This window comes from Caretta caretta, chromosome 2 (genome assembly GCF_965140235.1).
Source record: "Caretta caretta isolate rCarCar2 chromosome 2, rCarCar1.hap1, whole genome shotgun sequence".
Lineage (NCBI taxonomy): Eukaryota > Metazoa > Chordata > Testudines > Cheloniidae > Caretta > Caretta caretta.
Genome location: NC_134207.1, coordinates 191,366,555 through 191,393,647, shown reverse-complemented (window position 1 = coordinate 191,393,647; position 27,093 = coordinate 191,366,555). Strand labels below are relative to the sequence as shown.

The window sequence follows — 27,093 nt, the reverse complement described above, 5'->3', positions numbered from 1 at the left end:
ATGCCTCACTGTACTTCTCCTTTCTAAGTAAAGCCCTAGTTTTTATTTCCCTCTGTGTAATCTAAACCTCAGACTGGTACAAACATGCTTAAAATAAATAATAAAATAATAATAATAAAAAAAAAAATCTAGTCTTAAACAGCAATACGATTAATAGAAAAGTGTGTTTTCCCACAATATTTTGAGGTGCATTCTCAATAACAGGACCTCAAAGTAACTGAAGACCTCAAAAAGCTGACAAATAGCTCTCTTTCTGCTTCAGATATATTATGAGCCATTGAACCCAGCTCCAGAAACTCCTGAGGAAAGTACTGCAGAGCTCCTAAATCATTCTGAAAATATCTAGCCCTCATATACAGTCCTATCATTTTGTTAGTGTAGCGAGGCGATGACTCACCAGTGTGGCGCCTCCTGCTGGTCGTCCCTGGGAATTAGCTCTTCCAGCCTGGAGCGCCCTCTGCAGGTCAGTGTCTCACCTGCCACTGGTCCCCTTGTCCCTCCGGGACCCCGGGACCCCTCTACATCAGGGTTCTGCCCCCAGTAGTAACCCACAATCTGGGTCTCCCCACTCAGGGGAACCCCCAACCCTCTATCCCCACCTTGCCTCAGTGGCTACTGCCAGTCGCCATCTAGCCCCCGCTCACTGGGGAAGACTGCAGTCTGGAAACCACTCATCATCGGCAGGGGGGGTTGGACCAGCTGCCTCTACCTATTCCCAGGATACCCCTCTGTAGCCGCAGTACCTTTCCTGGCCATTAGCAAGGCCTGCAGCCTGGGGGTTTTCCAGGCTGGAACTCCCCAGCTCCACTCCACTCCACTCCAAGTACCCTTTTCTCCCAAGCAGCCAGGTCCTTCTCTCTCTCTACTGCTAGAGAGAGTGTCTACCTGAGCTCTTGGCTCACAGCCCTTTTATAGGGCCAGCTGTGGCCTGATTGAGGCATGGCCCCAGCCGTGGCTGCCTTCCCAATCAGCCTAGGCTTTTCCCTCAGCCCCAGCCCTCTCCAAGGGCTGGCTTTAACACTTTTGAGCCAGAGTGGGGTGACTGCCCCACTACAGTTAGCCATAAATTATGTTTGCCACACAGTATAACAATTCAATATTAGCCTGACGATTGATGTATGAAGTGTCCTCTGTCCCACAGCAAGGATGTCAATTATATATATTTTTGCCTGGTGCAAAGATTTGGTTATATGAACATCCTGCTGCTCATGTGCTGAAGCACTGATTCTGTAACTATGCTGAATCCATACACAGAGTGGTTAGTTTTCAGAACTGTCCCAACGTTAGAGGAAATACATCAGCAGATGACTGAACAGGAATATTAAGTCAGACTAATACATCAAAGTAAGCTGTTGCTTGGATGATGCATTACACTAAAATTATTCCTATACATCAGCAGAGAATTGTTGTTCTAATGATGCATTTGTGTAATACATTATTAAAGTGAGACACATCAATGATGGATACCTCGGAAGTTAGCTTAATTCAAGGGAGAAAGAATCCAGATGCAGATTCAGTCATTACAAAATGAAACCCAACACACACACATACACACAGAGAATACTGCAAGACACCTTCTTAGCACCAGGTGAAAAGGGTGAGACTAAAGTAGATTTTCTGACAATATTTCCAGTGCCTCAGGTTCTGAGTTTGACCCTGTCCAGGGGCATGGGAATTTCTGAATAGGATGAACACTTATAATGGCTCCCAAGAAGTTGAGGAACTTGTTGCTTTTGAGAAATTGGCCACTGCACAGTGTTTCTTATGTGGCTACTGCCTCGAACATGGACATTCAGCTCACATTTTCCCTTCCTCCTGCTCCTCTGCCCCCCATTTCTATGCAATTTATGTTCTTTCCAACTACACTTACACCTGAAAATGCTCGTTTCACCAGACTTAGTATCTTCCTCTCCTTATTAGTCTTTCATAGACATAATAGTATCACCAGTTGGGATAGGCTTATGAAGATATGACTTAGACCAACTTCATTTCAGTTGCATAAAATCTGACTGTCCAAAAGAAACGTAACATAAAATGGGCTCCTGAAATCTCAACATACATTAAAACCTGTCAATTCAAGTTCTGAGGGTATAGTGTTCTGACGCTGTCCTGCCACCCTGGACGTCCTAGCAGAAGTAAAAAGAAAGCTACTGCTTTAGGCCTTTTATATAGCTGAGTCAGGGCCACTGCCTCAGTTCCTGTTGAACGTTTAACTGTGACTCTTTAAATTAGCCATTGCAGGACTGGCTGCTACTAGGGTGACCCGATTTTATAGGGATTGTTCTGATATTCAGGGCTTTGTCTTATAGGGGAACCTATTAACCCATCCCGATTTTTCACGCTTGTTATCTAGTCACCCTAGCTGCTACCTAATAGAAGCTGTTATAAGGGAGTGGCTAGTTTGATCTGTTAAACAGATTCTGGATTAAGCGGAAAGAAGTCACTGCCATTTTCTCAGCTATGGGCAGTGGTGAGCTGGAGCCGGTTTGCACCGGTTCACTAGAACCGGTTGTTAAATTTAGAAGCCCTTTTAGAACCGGTTGTTCCACGAGGGACAATCGGTTCTAAAAGGGATTCTAAATTTAACCCGCCAAAAGTGGCACCTTAGGCACTGACTCCATGGGTGCTCCAGAGCTGGAGCACCCACGGGAAAAATTTGGTGGGTGCAGAGCACCCACTGGCAGCTCCCCGCCCCACCTCCAGCCCCAGCTCACCTCCACTCCGCCTCTGAACGCGCCACCCTTCTCTGCTTCTCCGCCCCCCCAGGCTTCCCACGAATCAGCTATTCGCATGGGAAGCTGGGGCAGGCGGAGAAGCAGGCCGCAGCTTCCCACTCAGGCCCAGGGAGGCAGAGGTGAGCACTGCAGCAGGTAATCCAGGGGAGGGGGAGCACGCAGGGGAACCGCTCCCCGCCCCAGCTCACCTCCGCCACCTTCAGCCTGAGCGGGAAGCTGCTGCCTGCTTCTCAGCCCTCCCAGGCTTCCCACCGAACAGCTGATTTGCGGGAAGCCGGGGGAGGGGGCAGAGAAGCAGAGCGGGGCAGTGCGTTCAGGGGCAGAGGCAGAGCGGAGGTGAGGTGAGCTGGGGCCGGGCGTGGGGTGGGGAGCTGCCGGTGGGTGCTCTGCACCCTCCAAATTTTCCCCGTGGGTGCTCCAGCCCCGGAGCACCCAGGGAGTCGACACCTAAGGTGCCACTTTTGATGTGATCAGTGGGGGAGTAGCCGCTCCCCCTGCTCCCCCCAGCTATGCTCCCGCGCCCGTAGGAGCCAGAAGGATCTGCCGGATGCTTCCTGGGAGCTGCCCCAGGTAAGCACCTCCAGGACTGCCCGCCTCGCCCCCCGGCAAGGTCCCTCTGGCTCTTAGGGGTGGGCACCCACTACGGTGGCCCACAAGACCCTCCTGCCCGGTTCTGGGGGCAGTCAGGGGACAGGGGAGAGGGGTGGATGGGGCAGGAGTCCCGGGGGCTGGGGTGGGCAACAACCCCCTCATGGGGTGAGGAGGGAACCCATTGTTAAGATTTTGGCAGCTCATCACTGACTATGGGTTGATAATCTGGCCGGAAGAGAGACTTTTAGCTTTCCCGGGGAAGAGCCCAGACTCCTCTTCCCCTCTAGATAAGCTGCAGCCAGAATGCATCATTCAGGTATCTGCTGAGAGGTGCATATATAAATCTGTACATGGGGATCAGTTATTGTGCACAGAAACAACTTTTATTGGTCCTGGACAAATGCTGTATTTTCTTGAGTGCCATCTACTAGCACATTGCCTATTAACATGCATACAGCATCACTTCTGTGGAGCACTCTCGGAACAATCCACAAATTCTCTAGTCTAGGCACACCTATATGGGGACACTCAGGAAAGTTAAAGTGAATTAATTAGAGATGTGAATTTAGTGTGCATTAGTTAGAGCACATTAAACCCCTGTGTGGATGCTCTCATTCTGACGTAAAGTGGCCTTAGATTGATTTTGCTTAATTATTCACACCCTTTTCAGCTTAATCTTCCTGAGTGTCCCTGTCTACACACATTCTCAGAGGGCTAAAGAAACTGATTATCTCTTTCATGATCTGGGGAAGGAATGAAAAGAGACAACACTGCAGCGATTTGGGGAGACGCGTATGCATTGGTAAGAACCATTCATATTCTTCTGATCACACCGACATGTGCACTGATCAGAAATGGTGTGCAGGGCAGGGAAGGCAGAGATATCTGCAAGGTTTGGATAGAATTCTCACCCTCCCTTTTCAGGAGCTCACCTTCAACACAAAAGAAAAGGAAATGGAAAGAAACTCCATTCTTTGGTATGAAAGTTCCCCAGGAACCTTTCCCCTCTGCCTCTTCCTGTTTCAAATAGATTCACTTAACAGGACAAGTCACCTACCAACTCATTTTAGGGAGGTGTTCTCCTTCACAAATTTGCATCACATAGAGGTTTCCACACCCTGCAACCATTGGACTTACTGAACCTTCTGATGCAGGAATTAAAGGAATGTAACTGCCATTGGAAAGCTCACTGGTGTAGGTCTTTGAGGAGAAAGGCAGCTTATTATGACAAGAAGAAAACTAAGGATCATATTTAATTTATTTAAAGATAAAACCATCATAGAATATTAGGGTTGGAAAAGACCTCAGGAGGTCATCTAGTCCAATCCCCTGCTCAAAGCAGGACCAACACCAACTAAATCATCCCAGCCAGTGCTTTGTCAAGCCGGGCTTTAAAAACCTCTAAGGATGGAAATTCCACCACCTCCCTAAGTAACGCATTCCTGTGCTTCACCACCCTCCTAGTGAAATAGTGTTTTCCTAATATCCAACCTAGACCTCCCCCACTGCAACTGGAGATCTTGTTCTGTCATCTGCCACCACTGAGAATAGCCTAGCTCCATTCTCTTTGGAACCTTCCTTCAGGTAGTTGAAGGCTGCAATCAAATCCCCTCACTCTTGTCTTCTGCAGACGAAATAACCCAAGTTCCCTCAGACCCCAAATCATTTTCGTTGCCCTCCACTGGACCCTCTCTCCAATTTGTCCACATCCCTTCTGTAGTGGGGGGACCAAAACTGGACGAAATACTCCAGGTGTGGCCTCACCAGTGCCGAATAGAGGGGAATAATCACTTCCCTCAATCTGCTGGCAATGCTCCTACTAATACAGCCCAATATGCCGTTGGCCTTCTGGGCAACGAGGGCACACTGCTGACTCATATCCAGCTTCTTGGCCACTGTAATCCCCAGGTCCTTTTCTGCAGAACTGCTGCTTAGCCAGTCAGTCCCCAGCCTGTAGCAGTGCATGGGAGTCTTCCTTCCTAAGTGCAGGACTCTGCACTTGTCCTTGCTGAACCTCATCAGATTTCTTTTGGCCCAATCCTCCAATTTGTCTAGATCACTCCTGACCCTATTCCCTATCCTCCAGCGTATCTACCTCTCCCCCCAGCTTAGTGTCATCTGTGAACTTGCTGAGGGTGCAATTCATCTCATCATCCAGATCATTAATAAAGATGTTGAACAAAACCGGCCCCAGGACCGACCCCTGGGGCAGTCTGTTTGATACCGGCTGCCAACTAGACATCGAGCCATTAATCACTACCCGTTGAGCCCAACAATCTAGCCAGCTTTCTATCCACCTTATAGTCTATTCATCTAATCCATACTCCTTTAACTTGCTGGCAAGAATACATGCTTCCATTCATTCGTATTTTTTGATTCTTGAGTAATTCACTGAAGTCTGAGAGCACTTTTAAACTCAGACATATGGCTTCTGGTGGATTTTTTTCCCCCCTCAGAATTTTGTTCAGTCAAAGATTACACTGGCAAATGAAATATTTAAACTTGCTCTTATCTTCCAAGTGCTCGAGATGGATTATAATTCATCTCTGCAATATTTTAAAATTAAAATATTAATTAAAAATGCTGTTCAGTTGTAAAGGTCTTAATCTTTCCTATGTTGCTCCTGCTCATCTGTCTAGATCTGCTGCTTTTTGCAATTAGTATTTTCTACTGTGGTGACCAGAATATTTGGGGAATTTTGCACTTTCTTGTTAGAGTTAGTGTCTCAGTTTAGAACCGTTGTGCAGAGGCAAGTACTGTTCAGTTGTCCAAGGTAACAAAAGTCCAACTCAGCCTTTACATAAACTTGTTTATGAAAGTTGGCAAAAAATGGGGCCAAAGGTGGTACAAACTGGATTTTTTAGGTTAAAAACTGTGATAAGGGGACTTCAAGGCTCCTGGTAATGTTACAGGTTTGTATGACAATGAGCTGAAAGGTTTTAGAAATGGGATGAAATGTTTATAATCAAAATTGCTGCAATGTGTTTTGATTGGTTAATTTTAATGGAATGAGGTTGCCACTGTTTCTTGAATATTCTTCAGGTGGGGATCCCTGCATAGGAAGGGGAAGGGGAAGGGGCCGGGGGGGACTAATGACACAGGTGGGAACAAAGAAGCAAGATTTACCATCATGGCTGCTACCCCCACTATCTCCTTTCATGATCCACCATGATACCACCAGGCATTCATCGTCCTGATCCTGAAAGATGTCCTGAGAAGAGAGAGGTAATCAGATGATATTTTCACCTCTATCAGTTTCAGCTACCTCCCAAACAACACCTGGGATGTGAGATTGGGTACCTACTGTCATCTCCTTTTGCATATGTAATTTTCCCTTGACTTCTTGACTCAGAGCTTCAGAGATATATCGATAGACATAGGTTGTTCAGTATGCATGTATGCACATATACATATGAGATACTGCATATATATTTATATATATTGAATCCTACCATAAATATATTGCCGATACACAACCAGTCTGGCAGTAAAATGGGCACACTGCATGGATTCAACAATCGAGAAAAGCAGCAAGGCTACTGTATTTCACGATATTGTATCCTAATATTCATGCCTGAAAACACTGAGGTTGAGAGCCACAAAGACATTGCCCCTTCAAATCCTACCTGCCCAGAGAATAAGTTCAAAAGACAGTTGGGGGTGGAAGAAAGGTAATTATGGATCAACAGGAACAATCCATTATTATTGAGGAAACTAAAACAAAAAACAAAAATGCTTTCACCTTCAGTAAATGATCCCAAATCTTCGAAATTAGTTGTCAATAAAACCCTGGGAACACCACCCTTCATCTTTTAAGGTCTTTTTTTTCCTGCAAGAACTTGAGCATTGCAGCATTTGAGTATTGCAGAGTACTGGAAAGGAAGACATAGAATACAGGGCTTGTCAAAAAATTTCCATCAAAACCATTTTTCAATGGAAAATTGCATTTTTGAATAAACTAACTTTTTGTATGCAAAATATCCACTTTCCAAAGACAATTTTGATTTTTCAACAAAAAATGAATGCCTGAAAACAGAAATATTTTGCTCAAATATATTTAAGTTTTCATCCACAATTTTTGAGCATTCATATTTCTGCCCCCCAAAACTAAAATTTTTCAATGGAAAAAAGATGACATTTTTGACCAGCTCTGATGATATGATTGTACTCAAGAAAAAATAATCTCACTTTACACAAACCTAAAGGCAGTGAACCTACATATGAATGATTCTAGCACACACTATCATGCTGTAAAATATAAAGCTGATAGAGCAGAGACCTGAGTCAAAAGCAATTCAACTCTCAGCCTGCATCTCTGAAGCAGTCTTGCCTGACAAGTATTTCAGACTGAGAGGACTAAACCAAATCTTCAGGGAATCTTGCAATTACTTAGTGGAGAGAGCAGAGAAATCAGTGTTACAAAACTAAATGCTGTGAAAGCCAAGACTATAACAGGGTTCAAAAAAGAGCTAGATAAGTTCATGGAGGATAGGTCCATCAATGACTATTAGCCAGGATGGACTGGGATGGTGTCCCTAGCCCCTGTTTGCCAGAAGCTGGGAATGAGCAACAGGGCATGGATCACTTGATGATTACCTGTCCTTTCATTCCCTCTGGGGCACCTGGCAATGGCCACAGTCAGAAGACAGGGTACTGGGCTAGATGGATCATTGGTCTGACCCACTATGGCAGCTCTTATGTTCTTATGTTCTCTATAGCAGTTTTGCATTTTTTGTGAGTTATTTATTGATGCTAAAGCACCGTAAGTTAAAGCAGTGGAGACAATGGCCCGATCCTCATGTCTGGTCAAGAACATAACCTGCTTAAAGGTGAAGGCTGATTTAAACTGTCATAAACAGGACAAAGGGCTTCATCTAGACATTTGTACCATCCATCACCATTGTATCCAAGTCCCTCACAAGATTCAGTACCAAACATGCCAGAGATTTGCATGTTTCTTTCCTTCCTTCTCTCCCCTATTGATCAGAATCAGTTTGTTTTGCTTGATTTTGTTGTTGTTGATGTTCGTTTGAGGGTGGCGGTTGGTTTGCTGTTGTGAAAGGCTAGGTCAGTGAAGTGATATATGCATTTTTTACTGGTGAGTTTATTGGCTATTTCAATCTCTGCCAGAAAGTTCCCTCTTCCATACTCACCTGTTTTATTCCAGTGGAAGGTAGCTGTCATGGGAAGTCATGGCTGCAGAGTAGGTGATTCCCTGAGACAGCCTGGTCCAATACCATTAAGTTCTCTGAATGTCAGAGCTGAAACCGTGAACTTAGCTCCATAGTCAATGGGGGGATGCTAGTGAATGGAGCTCAGGAGTAACATGCTCTTGGTATCTTGTGTTGTCAAGTAAGCAATTTACTGCATTCTAATCCAATCAGAGCGTTCTCATGGTTGGTGGTTTCATTCTTTAGAGCAATTGCAATAAACGCGCCTAAAATTCACAAATACATGGATCACCATGGATAAATCTGATCAGATGGGCACAGTGTTTTGGTCAGGCACAGACAGAAAGCAGCACTTTTAGCTAGCTGGATTCCCAGTAGTAGTGAGGAGTCAAGAAGGATGCCTAGTCTGTGGATCATCTTGGCAAATTGGAAGGCAGATGCCCTCAGTGGAGGAAGCAAACTTTTCAAAGCATTTCCTTCTCACCACCAGCACTGCACCCCTATCTTGCCTGGGTTCAGCTTCAACCAAATAATAGTCACTGGTTGATCTGGGATCTCCCATACAGCACTGTGCTCATTTTAAATCAACAGGTTCCTTGCAAAACTACAATGACTGCAAATGACTACACTGGCTCCATGGATGCAACTGATCCTCCTATGTTCTCAGAAACTGAACTGATACTTTGATGATGGAGGGGCTCTATTCACATACCTCCCAACTCTTCAAGTGGCTACAGTGGGACACAACTGGTCACCACTAATCCCTGGGGAGCCATCACCACTGTAGCCACCAGCCCCAGCACTTCGCCTGCCAAGTCCATGCCATGCTGAGCCCTTGCCTTCCAGCCCAGCCCACACTGGTATAGTGTCACTCCCTCCATCCCTGAGCCCCCATGCAGTCACTGAGCATGCCCAAGGGGGCTGAGCATGCCAAGAAACAGCTGAAGCCACTGCCCTCCATAGTTCTGTCCCAGACAGCGGTACACACCCTGCATAATGTGCGTACAGCTGCAGGCAACATTGAATGTGGGAAATGTTCTATTTCAACTGGGACAAGGAGCCTGGGGTGGGGGCGGCGGTGAGGGTGGGGGGGTCACAACAGAACAGTCTTGTGAAACTCAGGATTGGGGGAGGTATGTACACCCTGAGCTATGCCTGTAGGACTCCTCTAAGACAATCTCCACAGGATGTGGTAAAGAGAGCCAGACATACACATCCAATATTTCCCGTCTGTAGAAAGGGAGACTAGATCCCACATTTTACTTTAGAAACTAGCCAGGGCACCAGTGCAGATATCATGGGCCAGGTGCTTATTTAGTATAAATTGGCAAAGTTCCACTGACATCAATGGCACTGCTCTCATTTACATCAGTCAAGGATCTCACCCTACAGGAGTGATTTGAGTTATGTCTCCTCCTGCCAATATGGTGGCCGTACGCCCCCACCTTATCCTTGTCTGGCTGGTAAAATATGTGCGGCAGGTCCCACATCCCACCCTGTCACTGTTTTCCTTTAGCATGGCAGCAAAGCAGACCCTGCAATGTATCCCCAGGCCCACCAAGAGCCAAACAGATGTTTGGATCAGAAAAGGGCAGTTTTGCCCAATGTATTTTGAATGAGGAACACACACCGACCCCATGCCTTTCAATTCATTTGTCCCAACTGTTCAAATGAGTTTTCTGAGAGCACTACTGTCACCATAACAACTGTATGGTCAGTGGAGATGCCACAAGCAATCACAAGGCAAAAGGGACTTTGATTTAAAGGTTTGGAGTGTGAACCAAGCAAGTTGTCTTGGGCCCTCAAATCACTTCAGTGGGAGTCACAGGTGCGCAGCATTGAAACAGAACAAAAAAATGGAGGGAAAGAATTTCTCTTGCAAAACACCTTCTCCTGACTTTAAACTTCCATGTCTGTTTTGCTTCCTTCTTTGTATACAGTTTGTTTAACTAGACTTCAACTGCGCCTAATACTGAGAGACCCTTCCCGTCCCTTCTACACATTGGCCAGGTTTCCAGACTTTCCTTGTGGCAATACTCACAGCTCACATTGCCAGTTTTTGACAGATGATTTGCTGCTCTGGAATTAGATTCAGCGGATAAAAACTGAGCATTCAGAGGACACAAAGTGTCACTAATGTTCTCCATCTCTAACAAGAATAGGTGCTATTTCACATTGATGTGATTCATTAAGGCAGCCAGAGAGAGAAGCGGGATTCTTTGCGCTGCTGAGTCACTGGCATCCAGTGAAGGTAACTTGTGGAATTATTACTTTACTTTCACAAATTCTGCATCCTGCTCCAAAAAAAGGAATGATTACTATAGATTCTGTAATCACTGGGTCTGATGGCCTCCACTCGTACAGGAGGGGAAAAGCAGGGACATTTCTGCAAGATTCTTCTCCTGAGATTTATCACCAGTTCTTCTGTCTGGACAGGAATTTCTTATTCAATGTTGTGAGCAGAATACTCACTTTCTATAAGATTTTGCTCTAGAAACCAAATTATAAAATCCAGTCAGAAAAGAGAAATACCACCATGTGATCAGTCTCAGATAAGCAACACTGGTTGAATATCAAGACTCAAGTAACAATCAAAATTCTCGATACATTTCATTGAACAGCAAGTACATTTGAGAGAACAGCAATGTGCTTCACCGACAATCCACAACAGAAAGACGAAAATCCATTAAATAAATTATTCATTGCAAACTGTTTGTTCAGTTATAAGCATGTTAAAGATGAGGAAGGGTCTCTCTCTGCAGAATAGTTAAGACTCTTAGGGTATGTCTACACTGCAATACACCACCCGTGGCTGGGCCACATCAGCTGACTTGGGCTCACAGGGTTCAGGCTGCAGGGCTATAAAAATCTCAGTGTAGACATTCTGGCTCAGGCTGGAGCACGAGCTTTGGCTGGAGGATGGGTTCGGAGACCCTGCGAGGAGGGAGGGTTAGCCTGAACACTTACTCTGCAATTTTATAGCTCCGCAGCGTGATCTCTGAGAGCCCGAGTCAGCTGACACAGGCCTGCCACGGGTGTTTCATTGCAGTTAGACATATCCTTGGGCCTTGAATCTCCTCTTATTTACATAGGCGTTCCACTGACATAAGTCAGGAGCACCTCATTGAATTAAATGGAATTACCTCAGTGTAAGTGAGAGGAAAATCAGGCCCTTACAATCAAATTCTACCCTTAGGTAGATGCAATGGATTAATGGGAGTTGTACCCACATATCTGATGGCAGACTTTGCCTCTCAGTAGATTTTCTAACTGGATAAAAATGATTTCTTTCTACTAGAGCCTCCTGTTCCTGAAATAAAATATTTATTATAGTTCACATTATCATTCCTTGATATGAGGGCTGCTGGTATAGCTCTGCAGGTTTAAAAACTACTGGAAACCTTTCAAAGGCACTCTTAAGATTTAAGGTATTGTGAATTGTCCACTGCAGTTACACAAAGTGAATGCTACCTCATGCTTGACTGATTGATTTTTACCTAATTTTAGATCCTTTTCAACATTTTAAATTGCATTACTAGATTGAGATATAAAAAAACTTTGCTGTATATAAATGTTCAGAATATCTCCTAAGGAAAACCAAATAAACTGCATTCAGGGTTACACTTAAACAACAACAAAATCTCAAACACTGAAAACCTATAGTTTAAGTTGCTAATCAAAAGAAGCAGAGACAGGCAAAAAGGCGTCCTTTAAAAAGTGCAAGTTAAATCCCAGTGAGGAAAACAGAAAGGAGCATAAACTCTGGCAAATTAAGTGTAAAAATATAATTAGGAAGGCCAAAAAAGCATTTGAAGAACAGCTAGCCAAAGACTCAAAAAGTAATAGCAAAAAAAATGTTTAAATACATCAGGAAGCCTGCTAAACAACCAGTGGGGCCACTGGATGATCAAGGTGCTAAAGGAGCACTCAAGGACAATAAGGCCATTGCAGAGAAACTAAATGAATTCTTTGCATCGGTCTTCACTGCTCAGGATGTGAGGGAGATTGCCACTTTTTTTAGGTGACAAAGCTGAGGAACTGTCCCCGATTGAGCTGTCAATAGAGGAGATTTTGGAACAAATTGATAAACTAAACAGTAATAAGTCACGAGGACCAGATGGGATTCACCCAAGAGTTCTGAAGGAACTCAAATGTGAAATTGGAGAACTACTAACTGTAGTCTGTAACCTATCATTTAAATCAGCTTCTGCACCAAATTACTGGAGGATAGCTAATGTGATGCCAACTTTTAAAAAGGGCTCCAGAGGTGATCCCAGCAACTACAGGCTGGTCAACATGGTTTTTGTAAAGGGAAATCATGCCTCACCAATCTACTAGAATTTTTTGAGGGAGTCAACAAGCATGGGGACAAGGAGGATCCAGTGGATATAGTGTACTTAGATTTTCAGAAAGCCTTTGACAAGGTCCCTCATCAAAGGCTCTTAAGCAAAGTAAGCTGTCATGGGATAAGTAGGAAGGTCCTCTCATGGATTGGTAACTGGTTAAAATATAGGAAACAAAGGGTAGGAATAAATGGTCAGTTTTCAGAATGGAGAGATGTAAATAATGGTATCCCCTACGGGTCTGTACTGGCTCCAGTCCTATTCAACATATTCATAAATGATCTGGAAAAAGGGGTAAACAGTGAGGTGGAAAAATATGCAGATGATACAAAACTATTCTTCCCCCTCCCAGGTTCCTTATCCCAGTGTCTTTACCCAATCAGTCATAGTTTTCACCCTACACCTAGCTCCCTGTCCAATCTGTTTCCCCTCCCACCAACCCTCATTTCCCTGTGACTGGTTCCTAATCCTAGTCTCTTTGTCCCCCCATTCCCCATTTCCTAGCTCCTCATCTGATCTCAGTGCTCCCCCACCCACCCCAACCCTGGCTCCAGGTATCCCCATTTCCCACACCAGTTCCCAGTTCTGTCCCCATCTCCCTATCCAACCATTTCCTGCCTCACCTCCCAACCCCAGCTCCCAGTCTCCTTGCCCTCCCAGTTCCAGGCACAGTTTGTCTCTTCCCTCCATGCAGTCCCAGACTTGCCAGATTCCTGGTCCCCATCTATTCCTTTACCTCCTCTCTGGTCTGGATTGCTGTCAGATCAGACCGCTTTTCTTCTTCCCCCAGCCTGCCTAAGTTCCAGTAATGGGTCACTGAGAGCACAGGAGAGGCAGGCTCCCTGCTCTCGGTTCCATTGCCTGGCCCCACCCCAGCCCAGGAAGTGGTCTGGCTTCACTGCGGTATCCTTGGGCCAGAGCATACTCAGTTCGCCCAGTGGAGAGGGTACATGCGCAGAATGGTCTGCACTGGGAGCTGTAAATGTAAGGATCCACAGGTCTAGTACCTGGGCAACTGACACCTCCACCTCACCACCAGGGAGCCAGGTAAAGCAGCACCCAAAAATTACTAGCTTAGTCTCCACACGAGGTACTGACAGAAGAAGCCGGAGTGACAGAATCCTGTGGCTGCTTGATTGGTCCATACCAACTATTTAAACCAGGAAGTAGCCCCAAGGAGGCATCTGAGCAATAATGCACACTCTGGAGTAGTACTGTTGTGGATCTTGTCTTATGGCCCATCTTGCTCCCGACGCTTGCCTTCAATTCCAGCAAGCTTGACCTTGGTATCCATCTCCTGACGTGGCTTTGTAACTTGTCTCGACTCCTGCCTTCAACCCCAGGCCAGCACAGACTACTGACCCGACCACCTGCACCCCATTGCAGTGAAAGCATCCTCACTGAGGACAGAAGCTTCAGAGATTTTAGCTGCTAAAGTTGAAGTCTCTACTTAGCATGGGCAAACTGCAATTTTTCAAAGGCTTATAACTCAGCCAAATTTGGACAGATTTTCACCCAGATGGCAAAAGGCACACCTCTGACACAAAGGCCATTCCCTGCCAAATCAGTGCTCTGTAGCATGGAGGTGCTAGTGTTGTTCAAAGAAAAGTTTGCTTAGGGGTGGTGCTGGGGGGCATTTGGGAGCTATAGCCACCCCAAAATTTGCTTTAGCCTCCCCATAGCAGCTGCCACTCTCTGGCAACCCAGCTCTGAAGGCAGAGGGAGAGAGTGGTGGCTGCTGGCCGGGCGCCCAGCTCCAGCAGAGAAGCCCAGATGGATGGCAGGGGTGCCCAAGAGCAGCCCCCGGCCCATGTCGCCGCCCACCAGTACACTGCCCAGGGCAGGTGGAGGATCTGGGGCTCCCCACAGTGACCCAGATTGACCCGTTTCAGCCCAGACTCCTGTGCCATGCCCCCGCAGTTGCTGTTCCCCAAGGGCTCTGCCAGCCCCGAAGCTGAGTCCCCCCGCCTGGGTGACTCTTACCAGCTGAAAGCACTGCCCACAACATCTGGCTCCAGCTTCTGGCCTCCAGTGGGGCCAGGGGGTGGGCCCCCGGGGGGTGGGGGGCAGAGGAGCAAGGGGTGGGGCCACAGAGAGCGGAGGCGCCTCAAGGCAAGGCGGGGGCTCTGGCCCACCTCAGCTCCCCCACTGGGAAGAGGCTCGCGCAGCCCCTGAGTTTGCCAAAATCTTATAATATGAGCAAAACATATATATAATTCCCTAGCCTTGTTCTTGGAAACAATTGAACCATTTTGACTGAAATTTTTCAGAAATATTTAGCTTAACACAGACACCTGGCATTTAAAATTTCAGCCTATATGACTCATACACTTTAAGGTCAGAAGGGACTATCGTGATCATCTGGTTAAAGTTTGGCAAAGGTATAAGCAACTAAGAACAGGTCTTACAATGAGAAGTGCTGGGCAATTTTTATAATAAGCAGCATCACCTGCCCTGCCTATAATATCCCCATGGAAAGTCAATTGATATGCAAAGGAGATATCAGCTTTCCTAGGATCACTGAAATTTAAAACACTCCATCTGCATCATGATGCAGAGAGCAAGAAAAGTAATGTATGCAAAAGTGATTTTTAAGGCAGCAATTATTTAAAATTTGACTGCTACTCCATAAACTATTAATTGTAAATAGTGCCTGGTTAGCAGAGGTGTTCCCTTCTCCTGCTCTCAACTCATCTCAAGAAAATAACCAAACATACCTGAAATTCATTAGCACTTCCAGCTTTTTAAACAACATTTTGAACTAACTTTCATCATCTTTCAAAATAAAACTTTGCCTGTCTTCCTGCCTGAAATAATTGTCTGTGACTCATCAATTTGCACAGGACTTAATGAAATGCTCTCCATATTCTGAAGAAATTAAGTGCCTAATTTAATCCACATGTCTTCCTATGGGTTTTTTAATTATTCATTTCTCCATGAAAGCAGAAGGTTGCAGGTCTGGAGTTATTTATAGATGTAGAATCAGAGAATGGGACAAAAGTCACTCACTTTCTTTTTTTCAGGACAAACTCAATTTTGCCTGGGCAAAGTGTAAAGTATATTCAGGCACAAAACCAAAAAAAAAATCTCAGGCAATCACATTTAATAACACAAGAATGATCCCCTACTGTCAGAATGAAACCTGGCAGCTCAATCAGTACCTTTCAGTCTAGTTAGCACACTTATCCACAATGAAGCATTGATACCATCAAATTGTTCTGACAGGGCATATACGTGAATTGTATCAAACAGAATGATGATGACAGGAAGTAACTAAACCTTTCACAATCATGGCAGAATTCCACCAAGTTGTGATTTTTAAAAAAACAATAATCAGTTGGACAATTAGGTCTCTTTATAAAGTAAAAGATGTCCGGAGGTGCCCAACCAAAAATGTAATATCAGGGTAGTTAGGGTCTGGATAACACTCACCAATATCCCTGTAGGTTTTTACATTTGTCAGATTTCTTGCTTGGCATGTTGTTCATGTAACCCACTGGTGTGTATTTTTACAGGTCCCCCTGTGCCCAATCATTAGAGTGTGTGTGTACGTTTGTTAGCAGTTCGTTTTACATGATGTGGAACAAAACATGCCATTGTAACTGTGACCCAGGGTTCACCCTTAAGTGTGCAAACTGCACTAGCCTTAGAAAAATTAATTCAGTTCCAGGCGCCTCATTGCTGACGTAAGGCATTATTGCTCTTGAGAAGATATGAAGTAGGGCAGCAAGGCTGATCCCAAGATTACAGGATTGGCGCTATTAGGAACCATTATAAAAGTTTAATTTATGCTGTCTTCCAAACTAAAGAAAATGCCAGGAGGAATCAAACTATGTGTGCAGAAACCTTAATGATATATAAACAGTGCGGTTACTTTATTCAATGCAAAATGAATGATAAAACTAGGGAGATTAAATTGTAGTTGTACTGTGTAAAAACAATTCTCTCACAAATGTAAAGCACCACTGTTACACTTGGAAGACAATAAAGAAAAGGAGTAATTGTGGCACCTTAGAGACTAACCAATTTATTTGAGCATAAGCTTTCATGAGCTACAGCTCACTTCATCGGATGCATACTGTGGAAAATACAGAAGATGTTTTTATACACACAGACCAGGAAAAAATGGGTGTTTATCACTACAAAAGGTTTTCTCTCCCCCCACCCCACTCTCCTGCTGGTAATAGCTTATCTAAAGTGATCACTCTCCTTACAATGACAGGTTTCAGAGTAACAGCCATGTTAGTCTGTATTTGCAAAAAGAAAAGGAGTACTTGTGGCACCTTAGAGACTAACCAATTTATTTGAGCATGAGCTTTCGTGAGCTACAGCTCACTTCATCGGATGCATACTGTGGAAACTGCAGCAGACATTATATACACACACAGATCATGAAACAATACCTCCTCCCACCCCACTGTCCTGCTGGTAATAGCTTATCTAAAGTGATCATCAAGTTGGGCCATTTCCAGCACAAATCCAGGTTTTCTCACCCTCCACCCCCCCACACACAAATTCACTCTCCTGCTGGTAATAGCCCATCTAAAGTGACAACTCTCTTCACAATGTGCATGATAATCAAGGTGGGCCATTTCCTGCACAAATCCAGGTTCTCTCACTCCCTCACCCCCCTCCAAAAACCACACACACAAACTCACTCTCCTGCTGGTAATAGCTCATCCAAAGTGACCACTCTCCTGTAGCTCACGAAAGCTTATGCTCAAATAAATTGGTTAGTCTCTAAGGTGCCACAAGTACTCCTTTTCTTTTTGTGAATACAGACTAACATGGCTGTTACTCTGAAACCTCTCCTTACAATGTGTATGATAATCAAGGTGGGCCATTTCCAGCACAAATCCAGGTTTTCTCCTCTCCCATCCCACTCTCCTGTTGGTAATAGCTTATTTAAAGTGATCACTCTCCTTACAATGTGTATGATAATCAAGGTGGGCCATTTCCAGCACAAATCCAGGGTTTAACAAGAACGTCTGAGGAACAGTGGGGGGATGAAAGGAATAAACAAGGGGAAATAGGTTACTTTTTATAATGAAACAACCATTCCCAGTCTCTATTCAAGCCTAAGTTAATTGTATCCAATTTCCAAATTAATTCCAATTCAGCAGTCTCTCGTTGGAGTCTGTTTTCAAAGTTTTTTTGTTGGGATAGTCACTTTGAGATCAGAAATCGAGTGACCAGAGAGACTGAAGTGTTCTCCGACTGGTTTATGAATGTTATAATTCTTGACATCTGATTTGTGTCCATTTATTCTTTTACGTAGAGACTGTCCAGTTTGACCAATGTACATGGCAGAGGGGCATTGCTGGCACATGATGGCATATATCACATTGGTAGATGTGCAGGTGAACGAGCCTCTGATAGTGTGGCTGATGTTATTAGGCCCTGTGATGGTGTCCCGTGAATAGATATGTGGGCACAGTTGGCAACGGGCTTTGTTGCAAGGATAGGTTCCTGGGTTAGTGGTTCTGTTGTGTGGTATGTGGTTGCTGGTGAGTATTCGCTTCAGGCTGGGGGGCTGTCTGTAGGCAAGGACTGGCCTGTCTCCCAAGATTTGTGAGAGTGTTGGGTCATCCTTCAGGATAGGTTGTAGATCCTTAATAATGCGTTGGAGGGGTTTTAGTTGGGGGCTGAAGGTGATGGCTAGTGGCGTTCTATTATTTTCTTTGTTAGGCCTGTCCTGTAGTAGGTGACTTCTGAGAACTCTTCTGGCTCTATTAATCTGTTTCTTCCCTTCAGCAGGTGGGTATTGAAGTTGTAAGAATGCTTGATAGAGATCTTATAGGTGTTTGTCTCTGTCTGAGGGGTTGGAGCAAATGCATTTGTATCGCAGAGCTTGGCTGTAGACAATGGATCGTGTGGTGTGGTCAGGGTGAAAGCTGGAGGCATGTAGGTAGGAATAGCGATCAGTAGGTTTCCGGTATAGGGTGGTGTTTATGTGACCATCGCTTATTAGCACTGTAGGGTCCAGGAAGTGGATCTCTTGTGTGGACTGGACCAGGCTGAGGTTGATGGTGGGATGGAAATTGTTGAAATCATGGTGGAATTCCTCAAGGGCTTCTTTTCCATGGGTCCAGATGATGAAGATGTCATCAATATAATGCAAGTAGAGTAGGAACGTTAGGGGACAAGAGCTGAGGAAGCGTTGTTCTAAGTCAGACATAAAAATGTTGGCATACTGTGGGGCCATGCGGGTACCCATAGCAGTGCCGCTGATTTGAAGGTATACATTGTCCCCAAATGAAAAATAGTGATGGGTAAGGACAAAGTCACAAAGTTCAGCCACCAGGTTAGCCGTGACATTATCGGGGATAGTGTTCTTGACGGCTTGTAGTCCATCTTTGTGTGGAATGTTGGTGTAGAGGGCTTCTACATCCATAGTGGCCAGGATGGTGTTATCAGGAAGATCACCGATGGATTGCAGTTTCCTCAGGAAGTCAGTGGTGTCTCGAAGGTAGCTGGGAATCCTGGCAGCATAGGGCCTGAGGAGGGAGTCTACATAGCCAGACAATCCTGCTGTCAGGGTGCCAATGCCTGAGATGATGGGGCGCCCAGGATTTCCAGGTTTATGGATCTTGGGTAGTAGATAGAATATCCCAGGTCGGGGTTCCAGTGGCGTGTCTGTGCAGATTTGATCTTGTGCTTTTTCAGGGAGTTTCTTGAGCAAATGCTGTAGTTTCTTTTGGTAACTCTCAGTGGGATCAGAGGGTAATGGCTTGTAGAAAGTGGTGTTGGAGAGCTGCCGAGCAACCTCTTGTTCATATTCCGACCTATTCATGATGACAACAGCACCTCCTTTGTCAGCCTTTTTGATTATGATGTCAGAGTTGTTTCTGAGGCTGTGGATGGCATTGTGTTCTGCACGGCTGAGGTTGTGGGGCAAGTGATGCTGCTTTTCCACAATTTCAGCTCGTGAACGTCGGCGGAAGCACTCTATGTAGAAGTCCAGTCTGGTTTCTCAACCTTCAGGAGGAGTCCACCTAGAATCCTTCTTTTTGTAGTGTTGGTAGGGAGGTCTCTGTGGATTAGTATGTTGTTCAGAAGTGTGTTGGAAATATTCCTTGAGTCGGAGACATCGAAAATAGGATTCTAGGTCACCACAGAACTGTATCATGTTTGTGGGGGTGGAGGGGCAGAAGGAGAGGCCCCGAGATAGGACAGCTGCTTCTGCTGGGCTAAGAGTATAGTTGGATAGGTTAACAATATTGCTGGGTGGGTTGAGGGAACCATTGCTGTGGCTCCTTGTGGCATGTAGTAGTTTAGAAAGTTTAGTGACCTTTTTCTTTTGTAGAGAAGCAAAGTGTGTGTTGTAAATGGCTTGTCTAGTTTTAGTAAAGTCCAGCCACGAGGAAGTTTGTGTGGAAGGTTGGTTTTTTATGAGAGTATCCAGTTTTGAGAGCTCATTCTTTATCTTTCCCTGTTTGCTGTAGAGGATGTTGATCAGGATGTTGAACTGGTTCCGCAGTTTCTTTGAAAACGTGTGGCACAAGCTGTCAGCATAGTCTCTGTGGTATGTAGATTGTAATGGATTTTTTACCTTCAGTCCTTTTGGTACGATGTCCATCTGTTTGCATTTGGAAAGGAAGATGAAGTCTGTCTGTATCTGTACAAGTTTTTTCATGCAGTTGATAGATTTCCACTCCATACGGCTAAATGCAGTGCCTTGCATAATGACAGGTTTCAGAGTAACAGCCGTGTGGGGTGGGGGGAGAAAAAACCTTTTGTATTGATAAACACCCATTTTTTTCATGGTCTGTGTGTATAAAAACATCTTCTGTATTTTCCACAGTATGCATCCGATGAAGTGAGCTGTAGCTCACGAAAGCTTATGCTCAAATAAATTGGTTAGTCTCTAAGGTGCCACAAGTACTCCTTTTCTTTTTGTGAATACAGACTAACATGGCTGTTACTCTGAAACTTGGAAGACAATGTATTTGTCAGCTCTGTAAGATAACAAAAATCATAGCCTAGAAACATGGGACCAAATACAGTGCAATTTCCATTGATTGCAAGCAGAGTCACACTCCCTGATACCAGCTATGAATATAGCCCCATAAAGTTAATCTCATCTTAATTTATGAGCATAACACTCAGCATCTGCACTGTTTTTTCAGCAGTAAAAATTTTCTCTCGATGCACACCCTCTGTACCTCTCATTCATAGTCACCATTAGCCACGGCCATTTGTTCAAGTGGCCCCACCCAGATTGACACCTGTGCGTGCTTTCACCTCAGAATACTACCAGAGGAACTTTTAAATCCGACACTATTCCTGCATGACAGGGAAGGAGGTTTAAAAAACAAGAATCACACACACACACATATTTAGGTCATTCGATACTGTGTTGGGGATAGTGGCATTCTAGAAATGGACAAAGCTTCAATGGAATCAATAGCTCTTTTCATACAAGAATATTTCTTATATTCCTGCTAAGCTGCATACACTCCAAACCCTCAGACAGTATCCCCAAAGCTGTTTTAAAATTCACAATGTAAGTTGGAAAGTTGTATTGATTTTTAAGCTCTTTCATTTAAATTTACTATGAAGAGACACATATTCTCCCTCTTTAGAGATGGGGACTGGCCTACTAGACAGTACTAATGAACTAAGCAAGACATGAAAAGCTATAGGTTGTAATGTTTAGAGCCATTATATGTTTAGGTTAACACAAGGCATTACAAGTATAAATGACCCATTCCACTAACCATATTAGTATCAATGACTGGAATCTATAAAGTCAATTATCACAAGCTGGCAACAAGCAGACACTACCCCAGAAAGGTCTCTTCAACTTTAGAGCCATGTTTAGGGTACTCCTTTAAAAGAATAAGGCCATTGCTCCTTATAGCTTTAAGGAAAGCCTATGTTTTTAATTAGTGCTGTGAATTTTGCACTCTTGTGCTAGGTGTACCATAAGCAGCCAGAAGGAGATGATCCTGCATGAAGTTTACACTAAAACTATTACTGTGTTTGCACTGAATGGGGACATATAGTGAGGTTTCTTGTATACAGTCCTCATATGGATTATCATCCAGTTATGTGTGCATGCACACCACTTTGGCTATATTCCAGAAAACCAGCTCTAACTCTGCATGGATGGAAGTCTCCACAGTATGTTCAAGCAATGCTCCTCCAGTGGTATCCACTAACACACAGTCATTTGTGGACTAGAAATCACTAAATGGATTTTTTCTGCTCACTAGCGCAACATGTCTCCTGATCCAAGCAAGAAATTAATTTGCCTTTGCTGGTCATTATGGGGGGTTTTTTATTTTAAACATATGCAAGTCCTACAGTGTTTCCCGGCTTTTCCCTTTCTAGAGGTGCCAATGCCATGACACCTCAAAGAAGGTTGTTTCGGATGTCTAAATGTAGGCTCAGCTGTTGCAGCAGCCATGGAAACATGCAAGACATCTACAGAACCAATTGTCTTACCTACAACTGATCCCCTACTATACCTCCTTACTAGACCTTTAGCTCAGGTCTACCTACTTCATATTAGAATATACCACAATTACAATGCAATTGCATTACTCCTACATCTAACACACACCTTGTGCCAAGGTATCTACCATGGAAGTAGAGATATATACACTGCAGTTATGCTTTCATTATAACATTCATACACCTCATACAGGTCAGGATGACTTTGGTACAAAGATGATTAAGCAGGGAGTTAATATCTTTACATTTCATTCGTGTAGGAAGGAAGGCTGGTCTTCTCCAATGCCATAGCCATTGGGATTCAGGAGACCTTGGTTCAATTCTGGACCCAGCCACAGACTTCCTGAGTGACCCTGGGCAAGTCACTAGATTTACTATGTGCCTGAGTTCTCCACTTGTAACATGAGTATGGTACTTCAGTACATACAGGAGTGATGAGAGGTTAAAATTCAGTACCAATTGTAACGTGGTCGTATGATATGGTGATGAGCTCCATCTAAGTCCACAGATATGTTGATCGGCGCACTTATGCCTAAAATATATTTTTTTGGGAAAGGGGGGGGTGTTTGATATGAGTGATTATTATTATTTATATTGTGGGAGCAGCAAGGAGTCCCAGTCACAGCCTAGGACAATACTGTTTTAGGTGCTGTACAAAACACTATAACAAATGGACAGTCCCTCCCCCAAAGAGTTTACCATCTAAGTATAAGACAAGAGACAACAGAAGGATATAGACAGACAAATGGGGGAGCACAAGGAAACAATGAGACAGTATTAGTCAGCATGATAGGCAGTGTCACAGCAAGATTGAATAAGCAGGGCCAGGGAAGAGGATGTTGCAATAGCCCAGGTGATGATGAGAGCCTAGGCAGGAATTTTAGCTGGGTGGATGGATAACAAAGGTTGGATCTTAGAGATGTTACATGGAAAGAACTGGCAAGATTTAGACTATATGACAATCAAGAGGGCGGGCTGAGTTGAAGATGATGGCCACGTTACAGGTAAGGTTGCCAACTCTGACTGAAGCTATTCCAGGAGATTTTTTTCCCCAAAATGATGATGTAATATCATTTTCTTAAAATATCCAATTAAAATCTCATGGATTGCTTTCAGCGGTCACCAGGAGATCAATGACAATTCTGGGAGACTCCAGACCCCATTGACAGGGAGAATAGTGAAGTTGTCCACAGTGACTGAAAAAGGAAAGAGGGAGAAAAACCGTTAAGCACTGTGTTTTGGCTGAGCGTACACCGATACCTGGTCATCCATTAGGGGATGGCAGAGAAACAGGCCGAGGTTTAGTTTGGACAGAAGACTGGTCTGGAACAGAGAGGCAGATCTGAGCGTCATCAATATCTTAGTGCAAACAAGCTCCCAAAAGCTTATGCTCAAATAAATTTGTTAGTCTCTAAGGTGCCACAAGTACTCCTTTTCTTTTTTTGAAGCTCCCTATAGTTTTTACTGAAAGATAGATCGGTCAAGTCAACACTGTAGCTCCCACCCATGGTTGACCCATGGTAAAATTACAGTCCCTTGTCTGCTCTTGAACTTTACAGAAGGATAGCTAACATGCAGCAGTTATCCTGCAGTAAAAAAGAAAAAAGCAAAAAACAAAACAACACTTTTTTTTTTTTTTTTTTTTTTTTAGCAGTGAAGACAAAGTCATACACTGAATTTGGGTTTGTGGATAAGATTACCTGGAGACAGGATGTAAAGGGAGAAGAAAAGGGACCTATAAAGGATTCGAGGAAGGGGAAGCCAAAACAAACTAACAAAACAAATATGTCTCCTTTTAGAAGGTCTCAGGAAAGGAGCATTCATAAAGTTCAGAAGGCCCTTCTCTTGAATCCCCCCACCCCCACACACAAACTTGGAGTCAGTAAACAAAGCCTAGCTGGGGTCAGGATAGTTCCCTGGAGCCTGAGACAGACCACAGCCCATAGCAGCCTGTATGGCTTCTTGTTCCCTGTCTCACTCAGTTTGCTCTTCCTGTTTAATAACTAGTCCCAGGGTGGAGCAGGATCCTTGACTAAACACAGGTTTGCTTGGGCTGTAAGCTTCAGACTGTTCCCTAAAGGGATAGTACACCCCACCAGAGAGACCCAGGATAGAGCCCCATGGAAACTACACAGGAAGGAGGAGAAAAGGATGTTCCAAAAAAAAAAAACACACATTGAAGAAGTGAGGCACAGAAATGTTGCTGGGCTTTACAAACTACCTGTAAACCTCCCTCTGTTGGTGTCGCTCCCTCTCTCCCCACCCCAGATTTACAGCTTGGGTTCTCTCCAGTGAAATAGTATTTTCAAGCCACTATTGAAATGCAGCAATAAACATAGTCACAACGTGCAATTTTCCAGTCAATTTTCCATCTTTATCTGTGAAAGGGCTATACCACAAACAGTGACTCAAGAAGCCTCAATGTTTTCTGCTGCTCTTTCACTGTGTCTGGTTTATATTCTTATATTTTTTTAAATCCCTGTCATCCATTCTACACTTCACCTCACCTAGGAGTCTCAGCAAGAGATTTCCTCTATAATTCACAGGCAATAGGTTCCACAGCAATAAGTAAATAACTATTCTCCATCTCAAAAACCAGACATATAAGGTCGAATTTATAGAAGTTGTTTTTTTAGAAATCGGTTTTATATATTCGAGTGTGTGTGTCCCCACAGAAAATGCTCAAAGTGCATTAAGTGCATTAACTCGGCGGAGTGCTTCCACAGTACCAAGGCTAGAGTCGACTTCCGGAGCATTGCACTGTGGATAGCTATCCCACAGTTCCCGCAGTCTCTGCTGCTCATTGGAATTCTGGGTTGAGATCCCAATGCCTGATGGGGCTAAAACATTGTTGCGGGTGGTTCTGGGTACATATCGTCAAGCCCCCGTTCTCTCCCTCCCTCCGTGAAAGCAAGAGCAGACAATCGTTTCGCACCTTTTTTCCTGAGTTACCTGTGCAGACGCCATACCACGGCAAGCATGGAGCCCGCTCAGGTAACCGTCACCCTATGTCTCCTGGGTGCTGGCAGACGCAGTACGGCTTTGCTACACAGTAGCAGCAACCCATTGCCTTCTGGCAGCAGACGGTGCAATACGACTGGTAGCCGTCCTCGTCGTGTCCGAGGCGCTCCTGGCCACGTCGGCTGGGAGCGCCTGGGCAGACATGGGCGCAGGGACTAAATTTGGAGTGATTTGACCAGGTCATGCTCTTTAGTCCTGCAGTCAGTCCTATTGAACCGTCTTATGGTGAGCAGGCAGGCGATACGGATTGCTAGCAGTCGTACTGTACCATCTTCTGCCGGGCAGGCAAGAGATGAGGATGGCTAGCAGTCATACTGTACCATCTTCTGCCGAGCAGCCATGAGATGTGGATGGCATGCAGTCCTTCTGCACCGTCTGCTGCCAGCCAAAGATGTAAAAGATAGATGGAGTGGATCAAAACAAGAAATAGACCAGATTTGTTTTGTACTCATTTGCCTCCTCCCCTGTCTAGGGGACACATTCCTCTGGGTCACACTGCAGTCACTCACAGAGAAGGTGCAGCGAGGTAAATCTAGCCATGTATCAATCAGAGGCCAGGCTAACCTCCTCGTTCCAATAAGAACAATAACTTAGGTGCACCATTTCTTATTGGAACCCTCCGTGAAGTCCTGCCTGAAATACTTCTTGATGTAAAGACACCCCCTTTGTTGATTTTAGCTCCCTGAAGCCAACCCTGTAAGCCGTGTCGTCAGTCGCCCCTCCCTCCGTCAGAGCAACGGCAGACAATCGTTCCGCGCCTTTTTTCTGTGCGGACGCCATACCAAGGCAAGCATGGAGGCTGCTCAGCTCACTTTGGCAATTAGGAGCACATTAAACACCACACGCATTATCCAGCAGTATATGCGGCACCAGAACCGGGCAAAGAGATACCGGGCGAGGAGGCGACGTCAGCGCAGTCATGTGAGTGATCAGGACATGGACACAGATTTCTCTGAAAGCATGGACCCTGCCAATGCATGCATCATGGTGCTAATGGGGCAGGTTCATGCTGTGGAACGCCGATTCTGGGCTTGGGAAACAAGCACAGACTGGTGGGACCGCATAGTGTTGCAGGTCTGGGACGATTCCCAGTGGCTGCGAAACTTTCGCATGCGTAAGGGCACTTTCATGGAACTTTGTGACTTGCTTTCCCCTGCCCTGAGGCGCATGAATACCAAGATGAGAGCAGCCCTCACAGTTGAGAAGCGAGTGGCGATAGCCCTGTGGAAGCTTGCAACGCCAGACAGCTACCAGTCAGTTGGGAATCAATTTGGAGTGGGCAAATCTACTGTTGGGGCTCCTGTGATGCAAGTAGCCCACGTAATCAAAGATCTGCTGATATCAAGGGTAGTGACCCTGGGATATGTGCAGGTCATAGTGGATGGCTTTGCTGCAATGGGATTCCCTAACTGTGGTGGGGCTATAGACAGAACCCATATCCCTATCTTGGCACCGGAGCACCAAGCCACCGAGTACATAAACCGCAAGGGGTACTTTTCGATAGTGCTGCAAACTCTGGTGGATCACAAGGGACGTTTCACCAACATCAACGTGGGATGGCTGGGAAAGGTACATGACGCTCGCATCTTCAGGAACTCTGGTCTGTTTCAAAAGCTGCAGGAAGGGACTTTATTCCCAGACCAGAAAATAACTGTTGGGGATGTTGAAATGCCTATATGTATCCTTGGGGACCCAGCCTACCCTTTAATGCCATGGCTCATGAAGCCGTACACAGGCAGCCTGGACAGTAGTCAGGAGCTGTTCAACTACAGG

At 44.9% G+C, this 27,093-nt stretch overlaps 1 protein-coding gene across 2 annotated transcripts in view; it reads right to left on the bottom strand.

Moving 5' to 3' along the window:
- Positions 1 to 27,093, bottom strand: part of CPNE4 (copine 4) — a 335,017-nt gene that overhangs the window by 278,505 nt on the left and 29,419 nt on the right. Inside the window, exon 1 of one of the 2 annotated variants that reach the window (XM_048838759.2) lies at positions 6,453 to 6,515. The exons of the other annotated variant lie outside the window; for it this stretch is intronic. Coding sequence (XP_048694716.1) covers positions 6,453 to 6,486 — 34 coding nt within the window. The 5' untranslated portion in view covers positions 6,487 to 6,515. Of the gene's footprint in view, positions 1 to 6,452; positions 6,516 to 27,093 lie in introns of those variants that run through there. 2 annotated transcript variants of the gene reach the window in all.